Source organism: Plectropomus leopardus, chromosome 16, assembly GCF_008729295.1.
Source record: "Plectropomus leopardus isolate mb chromosome 16, YSFRI_Pleo_2.0, whole genome shotgun sequence".
In the NCBI taxonomy this organism is placed as follows: Eukaryota; Metazoa; Chordata; class Actinopteri; order Perciformes; family Serranidae; genus Plectropomus; species Plectropomus leopardus.
The window spans coordinates 20369435-20390900 of record NC_056478.1 but is presented as its reverse complement, the minus strand read 5'-3'; the positions used below and the strand labels follow the sequence as shown (position 1 = coordinate 20390900).

Sequence of the window (21466 nt, the reverse complement as noted above, 5' to 3'; positions counted from 1 at the left end):
TTCATCCCTGTTAATTCCTGACATGGCTGGGGGGCATGGATCTGAGCCACCACCGTTTCCTCTGCGTAGCTAACAGGTTGTAGGTGGGGGAAGCCACTGGAATGGGCCCGCTGAGCAGATGGCCTGGATGGGCTAAAGGGATTCAGGGGACAGGCTCTATTGTTCCAGGGGAAGCACAAAGTCCTCACGGGGTGACGACAGCTCACAATGCACCCCTAAATTCTCCAGAGTCCAAAAGCCCAGCAGTGTTAGTACATATAAACCAAAGCGGGGCTCATTTAAATCACATAAATGCCACTGAGCGGTAAAATATAGCTGGTTCAAACATGCCCCGCAGGCTTGCTAAGCCCTTTAACCTCAAAAAGATCATCAGCCCCCTCCTCAGCGATGTAATGGGGTGTTTTCATGGCATTAAGCTGTCATTAGGAAAATGAACCTTGTTAATTTTATCAAACAGCCAGAGTCCCTTGGGGATTTCTCTCAGTTCAGTTGATTGCTGAGTCTGATAGAGATTAAATCGAGCTATTGCTTCGATTTAATGAAAGAAAACACATGATATTCACTTATTTGGCTGTTATTAATTTACTTCTGCATCATGTAATCTGCTGTAATAAAAAATACTTTTCTATAGTAATCTACCAGGCTATATGTCTCTTTGCACCAAAACATGCTGTTGTGTAGTTGAATTAAGTCTTAGAATTAAGTATCCTGGATACATACCAGGAAGTATCAGAACAAATAACATTGACATTTATCAAAATTACAGCACTGCTGTTTTGACACTCTTGTTTGTGCATGTGTACAACAGAAAGGACGTTTTTGGCAAAAAAGAACCTAATTTTGTAACTGACGCACATTTCTTGTGTTAAATGTCAGTTTGATGGTTTGCTTAAAAACTATAAATCATGTTTTGTGCTTGGTGTGCACAATGCACTGTAACGCCTGCCTTGTCCCTGAAAAACAGTCATCTGGTCACCCTAACTAGCAAAATAGTTGCATCAAAAATTGCCAGTGGGAATATTAAAGGGGGATATAAATGAATAATTTCAGTATGTTATTCCTCGGCTTGTACCCAACTCAGTATTATGCCAATCAAATCAGATTTGGCAGTTAAGTATGAGTTTTCAACAATTTTTAGAAAGTTTTACAGTTTCACCGGGGTCAGGAGGACATTCAGTGTAACAGCGGCCTTCACGTCAGATAGCAACCTAAGAGCACTAACAATGGGTCGTAAATGTCCAACTGAATTTTTACAGACCCTAGATATCAATCAAAAGTCAGAGAGATATTGTATTAAGTTGCTCTGAGCTATAAATTCACCACTTCTAAGCTAAAGGTCTTTCCTTTCTCCTCCACTGTGCTGCTGCCTGCATGTCTGTATCAGCTTGTAACAAAGATTAGTTTGAAAGTCAAGAGCACTCCCAACACAGCAAAATCTTGGGACCAAAACGTCCCTAACGGTGACTAGCAAAAACAAAAAATTAAAAAAAGTCCGTCGACTGAGGGTCTCTGACTGATGATTCAAATCATAAACTTTCAAGGGGCGGCCTTAATTATTTCCATGGCCTAGGAAAGGTCATTTAATATTTATGAACATGAGATACTCTCTCTCAAAGCCAGACCCCAGAGGAGAGTCACACTTGTGATGTCTTCAAGTCATCAAAGTCTGAAGCTGCTCCATAGAAAATAAATGGGAGCCTATTTTTTGGGATCCACAGAATGTGTGTTTGTTTTTTGAGACCTAAATGAGCTTTATTCTGTTGTAATGTTCTCAGTTGTAAAACAGAAAAAATGCCCATGTACACTGTACACTCCCCCGGGTCCTCTCAGTGTCATCTAGAGTCTCTTTCCTAATTTTTTTGTCAATGGAGCAGCTCCAGACTTTATACCTATGAAATCACAATTTTGAGTTTTAGCACTCTAGGATTTGATTTGGGAGATAATTATTCACTTTTACTGATATTTTTCTAAAATAAAATGTATGAATTTTGAATGGTGGTGAAATTCCCCTTTAAATTAGTATCTAGTACAGCAGTATCTGTGAAGTATTTTATTGGCTCTTAAAATTGCAACAGGCTGTTTTTTGTTTGGTCAACATGGATTAATATACCCATTGTGGGTTTCAATCTCACCTGCACATGTGAATTGTTTTAGTTCCTTTTTTTCTGTATTTTTTTTTTATATCTCATTGTGCAAATAAACGTAAACTTCTGAAATGGTTACTATTTGAGTACTGATACTTCCTTTGACATTTGACTCTGAACCAAAAACTGTGTTGCTAATTACCATTTTTTATAACTTTTACTAGGTATCCTTGCGCAGGCAGGAAATTGCAGACCGACTCAATGCTTGGACCATCTTTAACGACAAGAACAAAGAGTTCTGTGATTGGCTGACTCAGATGGAAAACAAGGTTTGCCACAGTGGTGATCTGAGCATCGAGGAAATGGTGGAGAAACTGAAGAAGGTAAGAGACCTAATTAATATTATTGCCTTCGTTTTCAAAAACATGGAATAACAGGTGTTTTCTTACATTTCCTTGTGAAAATTCCAAATTAGACATATTAGGAGTCCATCTGGTAAGAGTTTGTGCAAGAGACCATTAAGAGATGGTAGTTGTTTAAGTATAATATATTGTGACTTGTTTTTTATTATAGTGGAATATTGTACTTTAAGTTTAAATAAGACTCCCATTCTAGAGCTTATACTCATTAATAATGTCGTATACCAGACACTACCTGCACATTATTCACCACAGATAACACATGCTGTTATTCTGACAATCAAACCATAAATCGGGGCATGGACTTCGCATGTGTAGGTTTAAATCCATACATCAACAACCTGAATTGTGGTGTTTATAACAGATGGTGGCCTGGACTGGGATGGCTGCACTGCCCTTTGTTCTTACATAACAGTTGTCCTTTCAGTGACTGAAAGCCTTTTGTACCTTCCTGCCTCACCACAAAGACTGCTCATTTAGTAAACAAGATAATAATTAGTTTGAACATTGCAGGACTGTTGTTTTGGGCTGTTAGATGAGATGAGAAAATTAGTGGTACTTCATAGTCCCTTTTAATTATTTGAGTAGCTAAAGATGGCACTTCCTGGTGGTAACTGACAGCTCCAGGTCATGGAAACAGGTTTTTGACAGGTTCAGTAAATAAGACTCTAAACAGTGGAAGTATGCTCTTAACAATTTGAAGCATTTCTTTTTTCTTTTATTTCTTTTGATAAATTGAAATGAAATCTATATTTCTGTGCAGGACATAACACTAGCTTATGAAATTGGCTGCCCGGCTGGTGACCAGGCATCATGCAGTTATACGTCAGCTTAACAATGAAAAAACAACATTAAAGAAAGTTCAAAAGCTTTATTACAGTAATCGAACAAAATTCTTTGTAGCTTATAATTATCTGTGCTTAGCAGAGTTTGTCTCAAGTGTTAACAGTTAATGTGTCCACCCTCAATCCCTAGAGTTAAGATAAAATTTACATTTCATTTCATTTTATTCCATTTTATAAAGGGAGTAAAGTATCCATTGTGCATAATAGGATGACTGAAACAATTTCAGTATAAATGGCCTAGTTTAGTATAGATCACAAGTAGACAAGAATCCAAAGAGCTAAAAAAAAATTCAATCTGCTGCACTGAATAGATGCTGTTTGTGAGGCTTTTCCGGCTGTTTTTTTCCCTTTAGGCCATGATTATTATGAGGTAGCAACATTTTTTCATGTCATGTTTCCGCAGGACTGCATGGAGGAAATTAACCTATTCAGTGAGAATAAAAGCCACCTGAAGCAGCTGGGTGAGCAGCTGCTGTTAGCCAGTGACGAAGCCAAGCAGACGCAGGTCCACTGCTCTCTGCAGGAGGTCAACCAGCGCTGGCACAACCTCTTCCACCTAATTGAAGCCAGGTGAGAGCAGCCGCAGATGTCACAGAAGCTAAACGCAGGGATTAGTTACATGTTTGTGTGTTAATCAGTCAAGTAAGCACTTTCCAAGACCCAAAAAACAAAGAGTATTGGACTTTTCAGAGTAATTTAACCCTTTCACTTAAATTAAACCTAAAGTGTGTATAGATATGTCTGTGTGAATGGTTTTTTAGTAGCACACACTAAACGTCACCCCATTATTAGCTTTCTACACAAGCACCTTTCACAGCAGAGCCACTTTGCATTAAGGAGCATCATTATGCACTGAAAGGCTTTAACTAGGAGCCTGTAATTAAACAATAGCTCTAATGTGGATCCATCCACCTGCTGTTGTGCTAGTCGTGCTCTGCAGCTGTCAAGAATACATGTCTTCTAATGTACAGACTGTAGGTTAAGCCCCTGTGATGCTAAACTGTTACTGCCCCCGACCCCCCTCAGACAGATGGACAGTCCTGTGGAAGAGCTGGAGACACAGACCTGCACATCCACCCCCACCACCACAAAAAAAGCTGTGCATACATCTCAGACAGTACCATATGTCCCTGTGTCCACACTGACTCCCCCACTCATTTAAGCCCATCAGAGTGGGATGAGGTGGGGGGGTCAGTAAGGGAGGGGCTGTGTCTGTCGGCATGCATTAATCGCTGTGAGGTTCCCCTTAGACTTCAGAGGGCTTGACTCCATGCATGCATGATACTACTAATACTACTTTAACCGTGAATTCTTGATCCTTTTTACACTATTTTTGTCTAAAAATTCGTTGGAAACTTGTTTTAAAAAAAAAAGTTAGACAAATTTACTATTGAAGAAGGCATGCTTTAAGTATCACAGTCCTTAATTTTCTTTCTATCACATTTTATTACATTTTATTTGAAGTGGAAACTGCTATAGTAGAATTAAACCCTGTCCTCTAACTGCAAAGAAAACCTCCAAACACTTTAACATCTGGATTTTTAATTTAACAGGATGGGTGTATAATTGGCATTCAATCCAGGCTCAAATGATTTTGTCACAGGTAATTATCAGCTACGAGTGGTAGTGATAGAAATGCATCACCTGAGTGAATGCGCTAATTTTAGCCCCTTTGCCAGCACGATGTAATGACAGAATGCCACAAAATATAGTCCGACTCCACCCGAGCAGCACTCAAGCAAGTTAGTCTTCACAAAAGCAGTAACCACAGTTACATTTTCACCGGCTTCCATGCTGCTTTCTACTGTTTACTAACTTGTTTTCCAGCTTGTCCATGATGTAGAATGTGACACGCCAGAAAAAACACACACAGGAAGGCACTCGTCTGCTGCAAAGTTGTATACACGGCTCTGGTGTGCTGGCAATGAGAAAGGAGTCAATCCTCTATTTTTAGCAGGTTTTTCTATGTTTAGAAAACCCACATATAGGAGCTAATTGCTGTGGAAAAGGAGTATTAAAGTGCATCCAAACCAAGAACTTATGGAGTCTTGCAACAACCAGTAAAAACTAAATAGATGTAATGCAATAATCAAGCAGCATAATTATGTATGTAAAATTAAAATTAAAACATTGAAAAGGCACATGTGCAGCAACGTGAAAAGGGTTTCGTTTCTGAAGAACTTCGAGCCCTCCTGTGGTCAGCTGTACATTTTTAAAGCCAACCATATATCTCCACTTATCCTCCATCCTTTCTCTGCTCTGTTTTTCACTGTCCATTCTCCCCCTCGTCCCTTGTCCCTTTTCCTCTGGGAGGACCCCTGACCGGGTTTTGTGTCTTTGTTGGGCCTCGGCATGAAGCCGTGGCCTTTGTTAGGCTGTCAGAGGTGGAGAGGGAGTGAAAGAGAGAAAGAGACAATTTAGTTGACAAGGACGGTTGTATCTGCAGAGGGGAAGAGTATTTTCTGGACAGAATTTACACTGACTCTATTGTGTCTTCATTACACGGCCATAAACATAAAGCCGCATTAACTAGACGCACAAACTTTCACTGGCTATACACATTATTCCTGAACTTTAACTCAGGCTTGGCTTCGAATCAATTACATTTTCCAACACCACAACAGAGTTTTGGCACAAATGTTATTGAATAAAGTTTCAATCCATTATTATTTTAGGAAACAAAAGCTGCTGCATCTATGTAAAAACACTCACACTTATCTGTTAACATAACCTTTGCCAAGACTGATTATGAACTTTAATTCTACTCTTAAATGAAAACTAACCTCTTGAAGAATTAAGAACCATCCAAAATGCTAAATGTTTCAGTCAGATCTCTTAGGAACAGATCTAAAAGTGCTCTCACACATGCATACACTCTACTCATCTCCAGCCCTCCCAGTGTCCTGCATCTGTTGGGACCCTTTCATGCCTTCTTCTACCTGCCACTTACTCTCACAGCTGTTTATGGTGCATATTGTTTTGGTAGAGAGCGTCTCACTGCTGGACCTCAACAGGAGGAGGAAGGATCAAATGAGGAAATTAACTCTAACTCTCAAACGGGGCACACTTCAGGCTTTTAGGCTTCAGAAGAGAGCTTCTATTGTCCCAAGCGTTGCTATGACACCAGTCAGTGTGGAGCACTGTGTGCGTGTGTGCGTGAGTGCGTGCACGTGTGTGCGTGGGGAGGGGGCAGTTGCCATGGTGACCTTGGAAGTTTTTCTGTAAGACACCTGAGTGTTGCAGTTTACTAAAGAGCTAAGCTTTCTCTTTTTCTTTTTCTTTCTTTCTTTCTTTCTTTCCTTCTTTCCTTCTTTCTTTCTTGCTTTCTGTCAGCTTTGCTTTCTTGCTTTTTTTCTTTGTCATTCTCTCAACTTCATTTTTCTTGGTTGCTTGCCTTCTCTTTCTCCTGTCTCCCCCTGCCTTTCTTCCTTCCCTTCTGTCCTCTACTCTTTCTTTATACTTTCTGTCCTCCTCTTTCCCTCTGTCTGTCTTTCCTATCTGTCTCTCCGCTAGTCTTTTTTCCTTCCAGTCTGTTTCTTTGCATTTTCATTTTTCTGTCTTTCTTTGTCATCTGTGTATCTCCTTTTCACTATTTTATCTTTTTTTGGCACTTGTCACTGTCACTTTTCTTTTTTTCTGTTTTTCCTTTCTATGTATCTTTCTCTTTTTTAAAGTAAATTACATTTCTTGGTCAAGCACCATATTAAAAAAAATGCTTTGTACAAATTGTAACTACAAGCTTTTCTTGTTTTTTAATTTCCATATGATTACAAAATACCAAAACAAAGAATCAAAGGTCTTTCAATCAAAATGTTTTTTTGTGTGTTGTTTTTATATTCTTATAATATTTGCTTGCTTACGCTTTCTTGTTGATTATTGGGAAATGTATTCTTTTAGGACTTTTGAAATTAGTCCATTCATCACTTTTTAGTTAACTCAATCATGAAAATGCAACTGTTGACAAGCAGGCATAACTTCATTATAAAGGGTCACAAGCTATAGGGTTGAAAACTTTAGTTTGTTTACCCACATAGTAAATATGTTAGTACAGATATTTCATACAGTAATAAATGCTTACTTGAGTATGGCTTACTAAATGTGAGGTTTGGATCAGTTTATTGCATGTTTTCCTGTGTTTGTATTTAGGGTGAAGAAGCTGAAGGAGACTCTTGTGGCGATGCAGCAGCTGGATAAAAACATGAGTAACCTCCGCACTTGGCTTTCTCGCATCGAGGCCGAGCTCTCCAGGCCCATCACCTACAGCGTCTGTCACCACCAGGAGATCCAGAAGAGGCTGGCCGAGCAGCAGGTACACAGAAACACACTCACTCTTTTTGCTAAGCCAGTCCACCTGTGGTTTAAACTGAATGTGGAGTTATGTTTTTGACCTCTAATTTTCTTTCTTTTGTCTTCATTTTATTTGTCTCTAAGTATCTGTTAGTGTCTGATTTACTCTTCTTTTTCTTTTTTGTGATATTTTTCTAGTTGTGTATCTATTATTACATTTTGATTTAATATTTCTTCTCACAGTTTGTTCTGCTTCACTGGAACTCCCACTCACTCTTTGTCTCTATTTATGATTAATAATTCATATCTGTCCTTTGTTTAATTTTGGGAGTGGGTGGTCTCATGCAGTGAGCCCCTGTCCTCCATCTGTACGTGTGCGGACTGATGTTTAACACATGGTTTACTGGTTTGAACTGATGTGATGTCTGTCCGTGTGTCTGTCCAGGAGCTGCAGAGGGACATTGAGCAGCATACGGAGGGGGTAGCGTCTGTGCTCAGTCTGTGCGACGTTTTGCTGCAGGACGAAGATGCTGCTGGTGGCATCGAGGCGGAGAGCGACTCCCTGCAGGAAACCAGTCATAGCCTGGACCAGCGCTGGAGGGCCATCTGTGCCATGGCTCTGGACAGGAGGCTCAGGTAGAAACTAAAACACCCATGTGTACTGTAAAGTGTCCTAACACTTTTTAGCACATACGAATCAATCAGATGACAGCATACACTAACTTACTAACATGCAAATTTTAAAAAAGAAATTAAGAAATTCTTAAAATGTATCACTTTGCAGCCAAGAATCCTGTTCCATGTTGGTTTTTTTTCTGATCAAACATTTTGATTAAAAACTTTTATTAATAATTCAGATTTCCAAAACTCAGATAACCTGAGATGGATTTTCAGCATCCAGGCAATGCTTACATGTATAGAAAAATCCACTCATTGATTAGAAAAGCCATTATCAGTGTCATAGAATGACTTTAACTCCATTACAATGTCTTCTTGTAGGATTGAGGAGACGTGGAAACTCTGGTGCAAGTTTCTCGATGACTACTCACGGTTTGAGGATTGGCTCAAGATGGCCGAGCGCACCGCTGCCAACCCCAACTCTGCAGACGTCCTTTATACTGTCGCCAAGGAAGAGCTCAAGAAGTTCGAGGTTAGTTGTGAGTTCGGCTGACGGGACAGACTTGAAGTAGCTCTGATTTATTTGATTGTTTGTTTATCACATTGAAATATTTTAATTGTTTTTTTGTGACAGAATTTATGCATTTTGAATTGTTGACATGACAGACTTGAGCGGTACTATTGCTTTATTTTATTTGTTATATGTAAAAAATAGTGATATGTGCCCCTCACAGTCTAGAAACTGACATATTAAAATTTCCTTATTTTGTTAGTCAAAGATAGTCACTTTACCTTCGTTGGTAAGTGACAAAACCAGCAAATATTCCCATTTTAGAGGCTGAAATGAGCAAAAATGTATTTTTTCTTTAAAAATTACTTTAATAGATGAGTGCTTTATATGCTTTATTAAAAATAATATAAAAGCCATATAATCCCCATTTTATTTCTCTTCATCCATGGTTCATCTCGTCTTCTTTCTTCTTTTCAGAGTTTCCAAAGGCAGGTTCATGAGCGGCTGACCCAGCTGGAACTTGTCAATAACCAGTACCGCCGCCTGGCTAGGGAGAATCGCACTGACCGAGCCAGCCAGCTCAAAGCCATGGTCCATGAAGGCAACCGACGCTGGGACACCCTGCACCGCAGAGTGGCTGCAATCCTCCGCAGACTCAAGGTACAGTACAGCTGAAATAGCATTACACAAGGTGAAGCAACAGAGATGATGTGAATTACTGTTCGCTTGTGTTGGACTGTGTCTTCTGTGTGACTCGAAGCCAACACACTGATGCATAAAAACATTTGAAGCACAAAGCGATGCATGTGTTTGACCAAAAACTCAAGATGCAAGGGATTTTTTTGTGCGGGTCATATTTTTATTAATGAGCGAATTAGTTATGATGAAATTGTTCTGATGGTAATAGTAAATGGACCTGCACTTGAATAGCGCTTTTCTAGTTGTTCGACTATTCAGAGTGCTTTCACATGACTCACATTCTCTCATTTACACACACATAAACACACTGGTGGCAGAGGCTACTTTACAAGGTGCCACCTGCTACTCAGTTTTTAACCATTCATAGACAATCACACACTGATGGAACAGCCACCAGGAGCAATTTGTGGTTCAGTATCTTGCCCAAGGATACCTCTACATGATGACTGGAGGATCGGGGATCAAACCGTTAGCCTTCTGATTAGAGGATGACCCGCTCTACCACCTGCAGCATCAGCCGCCCTGATACTGCAGAGCTGTACACAGGCCAACTGTTGATTTATTAGCATGTAATTTGGACTAAAAAGAGCTGCATTAATATCAGAATTATATTTACAGCAACTTTGGCATCCTTAATGTAAATCTGGGATATTCATTGTTTGCTTCACTCCTCTTTCTACCAGTCTGATTTTTTCATCCCCCTATCTTTATTGTTTTTTTCACAGAGCAAGAAATCTATGGCTTAAAATATAAAATTGACAAAGTAATCTCTTTATCATTTGAAGGATTTTGTCTTTTTTCTCTCAGTATTTCACCAGCCAGAGGGAGGAGTTTGAAGGCACCAGGGAGAGCATGCTGGTGTGGCTGACAGAGCTCGACCTGCAGCTCACCAACGTCGAACACTTTTCAGAGAGCGACGTTCATCATAAGATACAACAGCTCAATGTGAGGACTTACTGTAACCACACAGGTGGTCACATACAAATGCATGTTTAATAGCGATTATACAAGGCACTAACTGCTCTTACGTGTGACAAACTTGCTCTCTGTGGTTCATTTATCATTCTTTTAATTTGCCTTAATGTCTTTTTAATTACAACCAACATGTCATTTGGAAAAAATGTCTCTTTACTCAGCCGTCTCGCTGCTTACATCTCGTTGTCATCAGAAGAACTGCATGTTAAGATAATTAAGGCACTAGCTTCAGGAGAAGAAGATTTTCTTTTCAGTTTATAACCAGGGCGCTACAACAGATACCATTAACAGTTGTGTTTGCTTTCTTCTGTTGTCTGAAACCTCTCATTTTCCTGACTCCATCTCCATTCTTCCAACCATCTAACCCTCTTTCTGCAGAGTTTCCAGAAGGAAATCACCCTGAACACAGAGCGCATTGACGGGCTGATAGTGTTCGGAGAGGGTCTGATCCAGAAGAGCTCACCGCAGGACGCGGTGCTGATAGAGGACGAGCTGGAGGAGCTGCACTCCTACTGTCAGGAGGTTTTCAGTAGACTGGTCCGCTTCCACCAGCGCCTCAGCCAGCCCTTGGTGAGCTTGAGCATGCAAACATAGTCCACTTTCATATTTTCATTCAATTCATGATTTATTACATTTTTAACAACAACAGGAGGACTGAAGTGCAGCATTTAATTTGCTGTTTTTATGCAGTTGTGGCTGGAGAAAGTTGGAAATCTAAGTGGAACAACAATTATATTTCCTAGCAATCAAAATAATCTATCGAGCTTTTGGTTGCAGCTTATAACAAAGCAAAAAATAAAGAACGAAAACAATGAAACAAGGAAGAGCATATGAAACCTTACACTAAACGCAGGTTAAAAGCATGGTTAAAATCTACAAAAATGTCTTCCACAGATTTTGTCTAATTGCGAGCAGTGCTCGAATGCTAATTGCAAATGGTGCTAACATTATGTTTCACAAATGATTGTTTTTAAATTTCATACAATGTGTGAATCCCAGAGTTCCTGATTCCTTATGCATAGTTTGTGTATATGGTGTTTGTTTTGATGAGTGAAATGTCTCCAGATTACCTCTAAATTGAGTGACAGGTGAGTGATTAGAACAACCACGGCAACCCTGATCGAGATTCTCCAGCCTGAGTTATTTTAAAGTCTTTGCAACAGCATCATTTTAAATTGAATGACACTTCACTGCACATATATCTGACTGAATGTCACTTATTTCTTTATCTTAGACGGTCAAAGAAGAGCCGGTGCTCTCTGACACCACCTTTTCATTGGAGTCCAGCTTGGAGCTGATTGGTCGACCGTGGCTGGGGCGGAGCCAAGGAAGCCTCCCAGCGACACCAACCCACCTGCTGGCCTCTCCACTGGAGCGTTCGGGTCGGGGGACACCGGTGAGTGTGGACTCCCTGCCGCTGGAGTGGGACCACACCGTAGACGTGGGAGGATCATCGTCACATGAGGATGATGATGACGAGGAAGATCAAGAGGATGACAGAACTTACTTCAGCGCACTATCAGGTAGGTTTGCAGAAAAACATATAGAGTAGAGGGTTCACACACTCTTTTACATTTCCTTGTTTTTTGCAAGTTTGGGTTTTTTTTGTATACTTTGGCAGTTAGTGGATTTAATATTAATATCATGATATGAGACTTGATGTCATCTTTGGTTTTTTTTTCTGTTATTTACCTTTACCCACTTAATAATTAAACCCTTATTACTGATGATTATTAATCAAAACTTGTGTAAATATTTTGTGAAAGCACGGATAGCCAGCTCTACACAATAGTCACAATGTTGCTATATAGGTATTTGGTTAAAAATATAATTTTCCACATTTTTTCCATATAGCCAAACTCTAGCTGTAAGAGATTCAAATGTCACAAGATGATAAAACCAAGAAGCCACTTTACTTGTAACAGGCAACATCCACTATGAGACCTACAACGATTCATCAAGAAATTGATAAGTTATCAACTTTTAATCAGTTGCTCATTAATTTGATAATCAATTAACTGGTTTGAGTATTTTTTTTAAAGCGAAAAAGTCAAAATTCTTGGCTTCCTGCTTCTCAAATTCTTTTTTCTCTATGACAGTAATTTGAATATCTTTGTGTTGTGGACAAAACAAGACCTTTGAGGACGTTCTGTTAAGTTTTGTGAAACACTGGTCAACATTTTACATCATTTCCCAACATTTTATAGACCAAACAACCAATCGAATAATCAAGAAAATAATGAAGCAATTCATTGACAATGAGTCGCAGCCCTATTCACTATTCAACATTTTGGTTATTATCTCTTACATGACTGTCATTTTTAAATGTTTGTTAGACAAGAGACAAGTGAATAAAGGGAGACTGGAAACACCAGAAAGCCAGCGACTGTTTGAGACCCAGGAATCTAAAATTTAGATCAAGTTTCTCCAGTTGAAATGCAAATCAAGCCTTTGAGCTCCCCCAAAATGTTTTAGTTACTGGAAAAGCTCCTGCTGCGTGGGAAAAGGATTACTTCGGTGTAGCTGGTAGCCATACTGAAAGTTGTTACAAACATCAAATTTAAATTCCAAGATGTTAAGCTAAAAAAAAACCCCAAAAAAACCCAGCAAAACATCCATGTCACACACATGCAGTCACAGACACCTGTTGTCTGATCCTCTCTCCTCCCAGAGGTGGAGTTGTCTGAGAACCAGGAAGAGTTTGTCCAAGCATCGGAGGCCCTCCAAGCCTCCTCTCTGGGTAGGCAAAAAGAACGTCTTCACCCTCCGCTTAATAAATCCACTCACAGCTCTTCACGGTGAAATACGTTTCCAGCACATATCTTCCAGCAGCTCGTGTATCACTTTGGGTCTGTTTGCTTGTCGTGCTGTTGCTGCTGCTGCTCTGATACTTTGCTTCCCGTAGCTGCGGTTTGGAAAATCCCTCCATGCCAACACAAACACTTTCTACCTTTCTCTTTCTCTCACACATTTGTTGTCTGAATTTTAAAAAGGACACTCACCGGCCAAGGGGTAGGATGTAATTAAAGGTCAAAGATCTCTAAATGTCAAAGCCCTGGTCAGATTGTATAATTTTATTAGTTTGGGGTCTCTTGCTAAAAAGGAATTTTAATGACACGGTACTTTCATCAGTGGTCTGATTTTGGTCAAACTTGTCACTAGCTGGACACTATTTATATAGTGGCTGGGTAGATTATATGCCACTGGATATATTTCATTTTTGGCTGACCAAAACATTTTTAAGAGCCTTTTCAGGGATGGATTTCTTTCATTTATTTATCCACAATCTGCATGTCTCTTTACATATGTCTTTCCCACTAAACTTCCCAGTCCACTCTCTTTGTTGTGTCAATTTTAACTTCTTCCTTTGTAATCTTTCATCCTCCTCCAACATCCTGTTTTTTTTATCCTCCTCCCTTTTTCCTTTTACACTTCACTCCTCATTTTATGCCTCCTAATTTCACTCACCTTCTTCACTTTGTTTTACCGCCTCTCTGTTTGTTCGCTCCTCCATTAACTTCATCAATGATCACTCTACGAGATCCTTGACTGGCCACTGCACTTTACACAGTCTTAAAGATATTCTCTGCAGGAATGGTTGTCGATTGTAAACACAACACACAACATTCAAACTTGGCCCTTCACTACATTGCTTGCATGTACTCTGCAAGCTACTGTACTTTTGTAGGAAGGTACATTTGTTGTTGTGGAAATGCCAATACTTTAGCACACTGATTAAGTGTTAGTGTGTTTAGATGTCCAACAAATAACAGGTCAACTCTTTGTTGCCTTTCATCCTCTTCAGTGCTCACCAGCGAGAGTGAAAGCTGAACACAGATTCACTCTCATCTTAGAACAAGTTTTGTCCAGTTGGTGTTTCACCTCACTATATTTGCGTCTCTTTGGCGCTTAAGCTTCCATTTGGATGCATGTTGCTACTGTGTAATCACTACTTTTTGTTCCCAGCCTCACCTGTCCCTGTTTTTGGCTAGGACCTATGAGCCCACAACCACATCCACGTAGAAAGAAAATCAGACTAGAGATTTTTTTGTCAAATTGATTCCAGTTGCTTGTGGTGCCACAATGTCTCTCTTTCCTGCTGCTCAGACGTGAAATATGGTTTTTATTAAATGCTACCACACAGAAAACATCATGATCATAATTTGATCCTGGTGTTTTTATCATTCAAATAGAGAGCCACAATTAATTAGAAATGTACTTTTGTATGATATTTTTTTTGTCAAATCTAAAAAGGATCACCAGGGCACAATCAGAACCCAACGACCTGCATGTAGCAGTTTATCTCACTGATAAAATAGTTATTTATTGTGAGACAACAAATTTGATTGACAAAATATTCCAAAATTAGACAATTTTGTCAGGAAATACTGTAAGAATAAAGTATCACATAGCTGAGGGTGTTGTGCGTTAATATTTGTGTTTTGTTTTTTTTGGTTGTGTTTCAGTTTCAAGCAGTTCCTTGGCCGTTCACGAGTCTCCTAGATGGCGATCACAGGAAGACGCAGAAACACAGTCTCTGCAGCTGGACTCAGAGGGCCACACCGAGGCTCCACCAAAGCTCACCAGCACCCCTCTAAAGCAGGGCTATGTACGTTAAGTAAACCAATATCAGTGAACTGGTGGGATATGGACAAAAATCATGATCTCTGAAAGAAAAATTTGAAATAATCTGAGTAATGAGGGACTTAAAACAGATGTTTGTAACTCTAGCTGTCAGCGCTAACTAAAATTTGTTTTGTCTCCAGTTGTGTCTCATGTCTCAGTGCAGCGGCAGCATAGAGGACATTAAAAGGGTCTCACTGATCCTGGATGATGAAGAACAGCCGGAGGAGCTCGGTCTGATGGGACTGACTGCCTTAGACCAACAGTCAGGTTAGAGACCAAGCGGCAGCTTTGAGAAATGAAGACAAAAACTGCAGTTGTTTGAATGACAACTTGAGACTGGCTCCATAAGCAAGTCAATCCCCATAGTGAATTTTATGTTAACACTCTATTAAATTTTCATTATTTAAATTCTGCATAAATAAGGGTGGGGACACTTTGAGTGACACGCTGTCTGAGAGGCGTCACCACAGTCTATGAGTCAGATCCCTTGCTCCTCTAAAAACTGAAGGTGATGACAGCCAAATGCTCAAAATGTGAGTCCACAAATCAGTGTGTGATGTCACAGTGTCTACATCCATTATTTTTATACAGCTTATGTGAGAGAGGGGTGTGCATGTGTATGAATGCGTGGGGAGCAAATTGGGGTTCAGTATCGTACCCAAGGATACTTTGACATGTTGCCCAGAGGAGCCGGGGATCGGATCGCTGACCTTCCGATGAGAGGACGACCACTCTACCTCTGAGCCACAGCCACCCCAGACTACAGATCCTGTGAACCATGATATTCCAGCATGTCAAACATATTTTAAACTACAACATGTTATTTAAAACAAAACAAAAGATTATGATCAATCTTGGAGTGTTGTTTCAATTTAAAACCTTCTGTAAAATGTCCCCAAAAGCTGCTGTTTCTTGATTCCTGTCTAATGAGATGTAAGCTAAGATGTTTGCATCCACAGGATATATTCCTGTGTATTAGAGTTCACATTGCACCTTGTGACAAAAAGTACCAACTTCTACATCAGTAAATGTTTGCGCCTTCTCAGGTGTCATTGAACGCTGGGAGCTGCTCCAGGCTCAGTCCAGGAGCGACCTGCATGCCGGCTCTCAGGAGCCCCAACAACTCACAACTGACCTCGACGACATCACTTCCTGGTTAGAGAACACAATCCCTGAGCTAGAGCGCCTCCAGCGGTCAGAGCCAGCAACCAGCATTGAGGACATGGCAGACAGAGCCGTAGCACTGAAGGTAAAGACCAGATACAGCAGACCTGATAATTAGTGTTTTAAGTGTTGTGTTTATATTCATGGATGTTCTCTTGCAGGAGATGCAGAAGATGTTTACACGCTATAAATCCATCATGCTGTCTGTCAATCTGCGAGCTCAGGAGGCTCCAGAGCTGCAGGAGAGGCTGTCTGCTATGAACCGAGACTGGAGCCAAGCCTGTACAGGCCTCCAGCAGTGGGACACCAGTCTGAGGAAGACACTGATGCGCAGTCAGGTGAGAAATACCAAGACTCCTTATACTGTCACTACCGTTACTGTCGTTCTGTAATGTAACCTAGTACATTTAAGTGATGTACTTAAGTACAACTATGTCATACTTGTACTTTACTTAAGCAATGCCAATTAATTCTGCTCTCTTTTTCTACTCTTACTACTACACTTTGGAGGCAGTTTGTTTTCTTGTTACTCCAATATTTTTTTAAAGCTGGAATAACTTATAAACAAATAAATTATGATTAATAGATTAAGCTACCCTGCAATATATAATGTAATTAAAATTAGCCCAACCTATATCAACTGCAGCATTAAATTGGCGCATTAATCATTTTAATACAACGAGGCAATAGATTATTTTAAAAGGGCCACTCTGCATGGTGAGTGCTTATGGTACCTTTAGTATAGTCTGGAATTAATAGTGCTGTACCTTTACTTGTAACAGAGTATTTTTACACAACAGTATTGCTACTTTTACTTAGTAGAAGATCTAAATACTTCTTCCACCTCTGCTTTTACCGTTCTCCACACAGGAGTTCCATGAAACCCTTCATTCTCTGCTGCTGTGGCTGGCCCATGCAGAGAGCAGACTCTACGCAGTGGACATCAGGGACCCAGACACGCCTGTCCGAGTCCTGCGACAACACCGCAGCACGCTCACAGTAAGCAGATAATCAGGTTTTGTCGGATGTCCATTTCCCTGGTAGGCTGCACAGACCCCATCTCTTATGTTTGTGGATTTCAGGATCTGCAGGAGGAGCTGCAGGGCAGGCAGACTCAGCAGGCGTCCCTGCAGGCTCTGTGGTCTCAGCTGCAGCCTGAGGATGAGGCTGTGGACAGCAACGAGGCCCAGGAGAAGCTCCATGTGACAGGTAGCAAGCTAAAGTCGCTTTTGAGTCGGGTGGACCAGAACCTCAGCACCCTGCAGCAGCGCCTGGTGAGAGTTTAACCATAACATGTTCTTTCTGTCAAACAGCTCTCCTGAAAATGTGATTTTATCAACTTAATGGAAACAAGCATCTTGGAAAAACAAGATGCTTATTTGAATTATTAAATTTAATTTAACCATTGATGTTTATCCGTGGTTGTACCATGGTCTGAGTGAAAACTTGATTCTGATTGGCTGCAGGGTGTCCATTAATTCCGGATAATGGACACCTATTAGTTCCAGGTAAACTGCCTGTTCACACTGTAAATGAGTGCACTGGCTATATAATAGTATCATAATACTAACCTTGAATGTTGTCAGCATAACATTTGCTTTCTGGCTCATAGCTGAGCTGACTAGAAAAGTCTCCCATTGCCAAGTCGCACCCAACGTTTGTATTATAAAATAGTAAAATATAAAAAGTCATAGTATGGTAAGTCATACAAAATAGCATAACAATGTGAGTATAGCAATGTCGTCCAAAATAGTATACAGTCATGGCATAGCATGTTGTTAAAAAAAAATGTATCATAGTATACCAAGTCTTCCAAAATAGTATAGCAATGTCAGTATGGGAAGACATCCAGAATACCATCCAACATACCATAAAAAAGTCTTAGTATGGATGAAACAAAAAAGTCACGGTAAACATATGGTCCAAGTGAAAATAAAAGTCATGGGATAGCATGTCATCCAAAATAGCATAAAGTTATAGCACAGAATATCTTCCAAAACAGCATAAAAGTCAAAGTACAGCATGTCATCCAAACTAAAATTAAAACCTTATCGTACACCATGTCATAGAAAATGACATAAATAAGTTCTAGCAAAGTCATCCAAAATAGCATAAAACAGTCATAGCATAGCATGTTGTCGACAATAGCAAAATGAAGTCATAGTATAGTGAATTATCCAAAATAGCATAAAAAGTCATGCTGTATCATGTCAAATGGAAAAAAGTCATGAAATAGCTATTATCCAATATACCGTCAAAATGTCATGGGATAGTATGTCATCATGAATAGCAATAAAAAAAAACAAAACTCACAGTGTTGTTAGTCATCCCAGATAGCCTAGCATGTAGTCTGAAAAAGCATTTAAAAGTAATAGAATGAAATGTCCTCCAAAATAGCATAAAAAACACATGGTATAGCACACTGTCCAGAAGAGCATGAAAATGTCATAGTATAGCATCTCAACCAAAATAGCACAAAAAATTCATAGGATAGCAGTTGTCCAAATTGAAAGCGTCACAGTGTAGTTAATCTTCCAAAATAGCATTAAAAAGTCATAGTATAGCATAAGGTCCAAATTAAAATAAATAAAAAAGTTATGCCATTGTTTCTCAAAAAATAAGAAATAGCATAAAAATGTAATAGCATAGTTTGTCACCGCAAATTGTCCCAAAAAAGTTATAGCATAGTGTGTCATCGAAAATATCTTTTTGAGTTTGGTTCACAGGACAATGGGAAAGTTGTATTTCCCTATTAGTTAAATTGTTTTTTTTTAACTTTAATTAGGTGACTTTTAAATACCCCACAGACACCCAGAGTATGCTGAAATAAGAGATCGTAAACATTAACATCTTCATCTTTCATACAGGATTGTGAATCTGCATCAGACGCCCAAAGCCAGAGTGATGCTGCAAAGACTGAGAAAAGTTCCTCTACTCAAAGGTATGAAGACAGACATCAAAATTTGTACTTTTATTATTGCGGTAATGTTCACCCAGAGATACTTGAACTCCTGGCAGATACAATGGCTGAAATGAGTTTCCTCTGGACGGTGGCTGGGCTCAGCCTTAGAGATAGGGTGAGAAGCTCAGACATCGAGGGGGAGCTCGGGGTACAACCACTGCTCCTTTGCATGAAAAGGAGCCAGTTGAGATGTTTCGGGCATCTGATCAGGACGTCTCCTGGGCGCCTCCAATTAAAGATGTTCCGGGCATGTCCAACTGTTAGGAGGCCCCAGTGGCAGACCCAGAACACACAGGAGGGATTATGTATCTCTTTTGGCCGGGGAATGTCTCAGGGTCCCCAAGGAGGAGCTTGAAAGTGTTACTGGGGTGAGAGACGTCTAAAGTGCTTTGCTCAGTCGTCGTCTCACTGTCCCCGCGACCCGGCCCTGAATAAGCGGATGATGGATGAATGTTCAGTGGTGTTTTCTATCATGATTTGTAGAAGAATAGTTCTCTTGATTGCTTGTAAAAGAGTGCAAACACAAAAATATTTGCAGGCTTACCTTTTTGTTATGTCCTTGTCATCCATGTGTCCTGTGTGTTGTGCAGAGGGATGAGGGACTCGTCTCCGCCTCGTTCCTTCTTCTACCGGGTCCTTCGGGCTGCCTTCCCCCTCCAGCTTCTGCTGCTGTTCCTCCTGCTCCTCCCCTGTTTGATACCTCTATCAGAGAGTGAGCCTGGTTGTGCCGCAGCCAACAACTTTGCCTGGTCCTTCTACCCCATGTTACACTACACCAACGGCCCGCCGCCCACCTGATGGGTATGTTCTTATCAAAGAAAAAAAAAGACTGAAGACATACTGAGTAATACAAGCCACTTTAAATGTGTTCGGCTGATGAAGCAGTTGTCTTTAAAAACAAAAAAAAAGTCCACAGTGCAAAAACTGCATTTCTATTTTTGAAGATATGATTTTAATTGTATTTATTTTCAGTCAGGAAAAACATGTAAAAAAAGAATGCAGATCATGTAATCAAACAATGCAAAGATCTTAACACCGTCCAAAAGAAATCAAATCATGAGAGCCTCTTTAGTAAATGAGCTGTCTTGACACCGGTGGAGGGGTACAGCAGTAAGCATACTGTACCAGTGGCAGGAAAGAGGCAAATATTAACAGGTGAGAGAGTTTAGAGGCCAGCATATTCTGTTAAAGAGGTGAAAAGAAAGTAAGACAGATGTGAGAAAACAAAGCATATTATCAGTGGTCTTTCACAAAATAATTCAATTCTTGGCATTTATAAGATTTTTAAAATTCAATTGTATACATTCTCCTTGTGATTAACATATCATGTTGTGAATATATATACAGGATGCTATTTGTCTGTAGATTGTGAGCATGTGTATGGCTCCCAGTGCACTGTCAAAACACTATAGATTGAGCAGGATGATGTTTATGTACAGAATGTAATAATATAATGCTTATTTATACCATCAGACAGTGGATTTATGCTCCAAATTTTCTGGTAGTAAACATTTAATGTTTTAAATGTTTACTCAAAGCATTGTTGTTTTTTTGTTTGTTTGTTTGTTTTTTTTCTTCAACTTTTGCATGAAGTAATCAGATCAATGGAAAAACATACCTTTGAAAGATATTTTGATTGGTCGGTGAGGAAAGTAAGATGAAAAGCAAAAATGAGACATACCATATCATGTTGTCCAAAACAAGCGCAAAAAGTAATATTATTGTATGTCTTCCAAAATACCTTTAAAAGAATCATACTATAGCATGTCACTCAAAATGGCACAAAAACAGTTTTAATATTGCATGTTGGTCAAAAAAGCATAAAAAAGTCATACTATAGCATGTTGTAAATATTGCAAAAAAAAGTCGTGACATTGCATATTGACCGAAAATGCAAGAAAAAGAGTAAGTGTCCAAGATAGCTTAAAGAAGTCATACTATAGCATATTTTCCAAAAATGTGTAAGAAAGTCATACTACATAAATATAAATTTAAAAGTCATACCATAGAATGACGTAAAAATAGTATGTCATTCAAAATAGCATAAAAAATTCATATTATAGTATGTCATCTAATATAGCATGAAAAAGTTGTACTATAGCATACCATTCAAATTAGCCTCAAAAAGTGGTCATGCTAAGACGACAGTGGCATGCAGATGCAGCAGCCAGTAGCTCCTCAAATTCTTGCTACTTTTGCTATATTTTCCTATTTTTTTTTTTCAACTCCATGACCCCTTCTGCTGAAGCACAACTTTCCTACGATAGAGCAGCACT

General features: G+C 39.6%; 1 protein-coding gene across 1 annotated transcript in view; it reads left to right on the top strand.

Moving 5' to 3' along the window:
- LOC121955966 (nesprin-1-like) overlaps nt 1–20715 on the top strand; it is a 109495-nt gene extending 88780 nt beyond the window's left edge. The window contains 18 exon segments of the mRNA XM_042504064.1: nt 2309–2467; nt 3752–3918; nt 7495–7657; nt 8081–8271; nt 8635–8785; nt 9242–9424; nt 10271–10408; nt 10817–11008; nt 11673–11961; nt 13110–13178; nt 14905–15047; nt 15205–15331; nt 16111–16313; nt 16390–16566; nt 17099–17227; nt 17311–17502; nt 19096–19169; nt 19781–20715. Coding sequence (XP_042359998.1) covers nt 2309–2467; nt 3752–3918; nt 7495–7657; nt 8081–8271; nt 8635–8785; nt 9242–9424; nt 10271–10408; nt 10817–11008; nt 11673–11961; nt 13110–13178; nt 14905–15047; nt 15205–15331; nt 16111–16313; nt 16390–16566; nt 17099–17227; nt 17311–17502; nt 19096–19169; nt 19781–19988 — 2955 coding nt within the window. The 3' untranslated portion in view covers nt 19989–20715.
- The last annotated feature ends 751 nt before the right edge of the window (nt 20716–21466 follow it).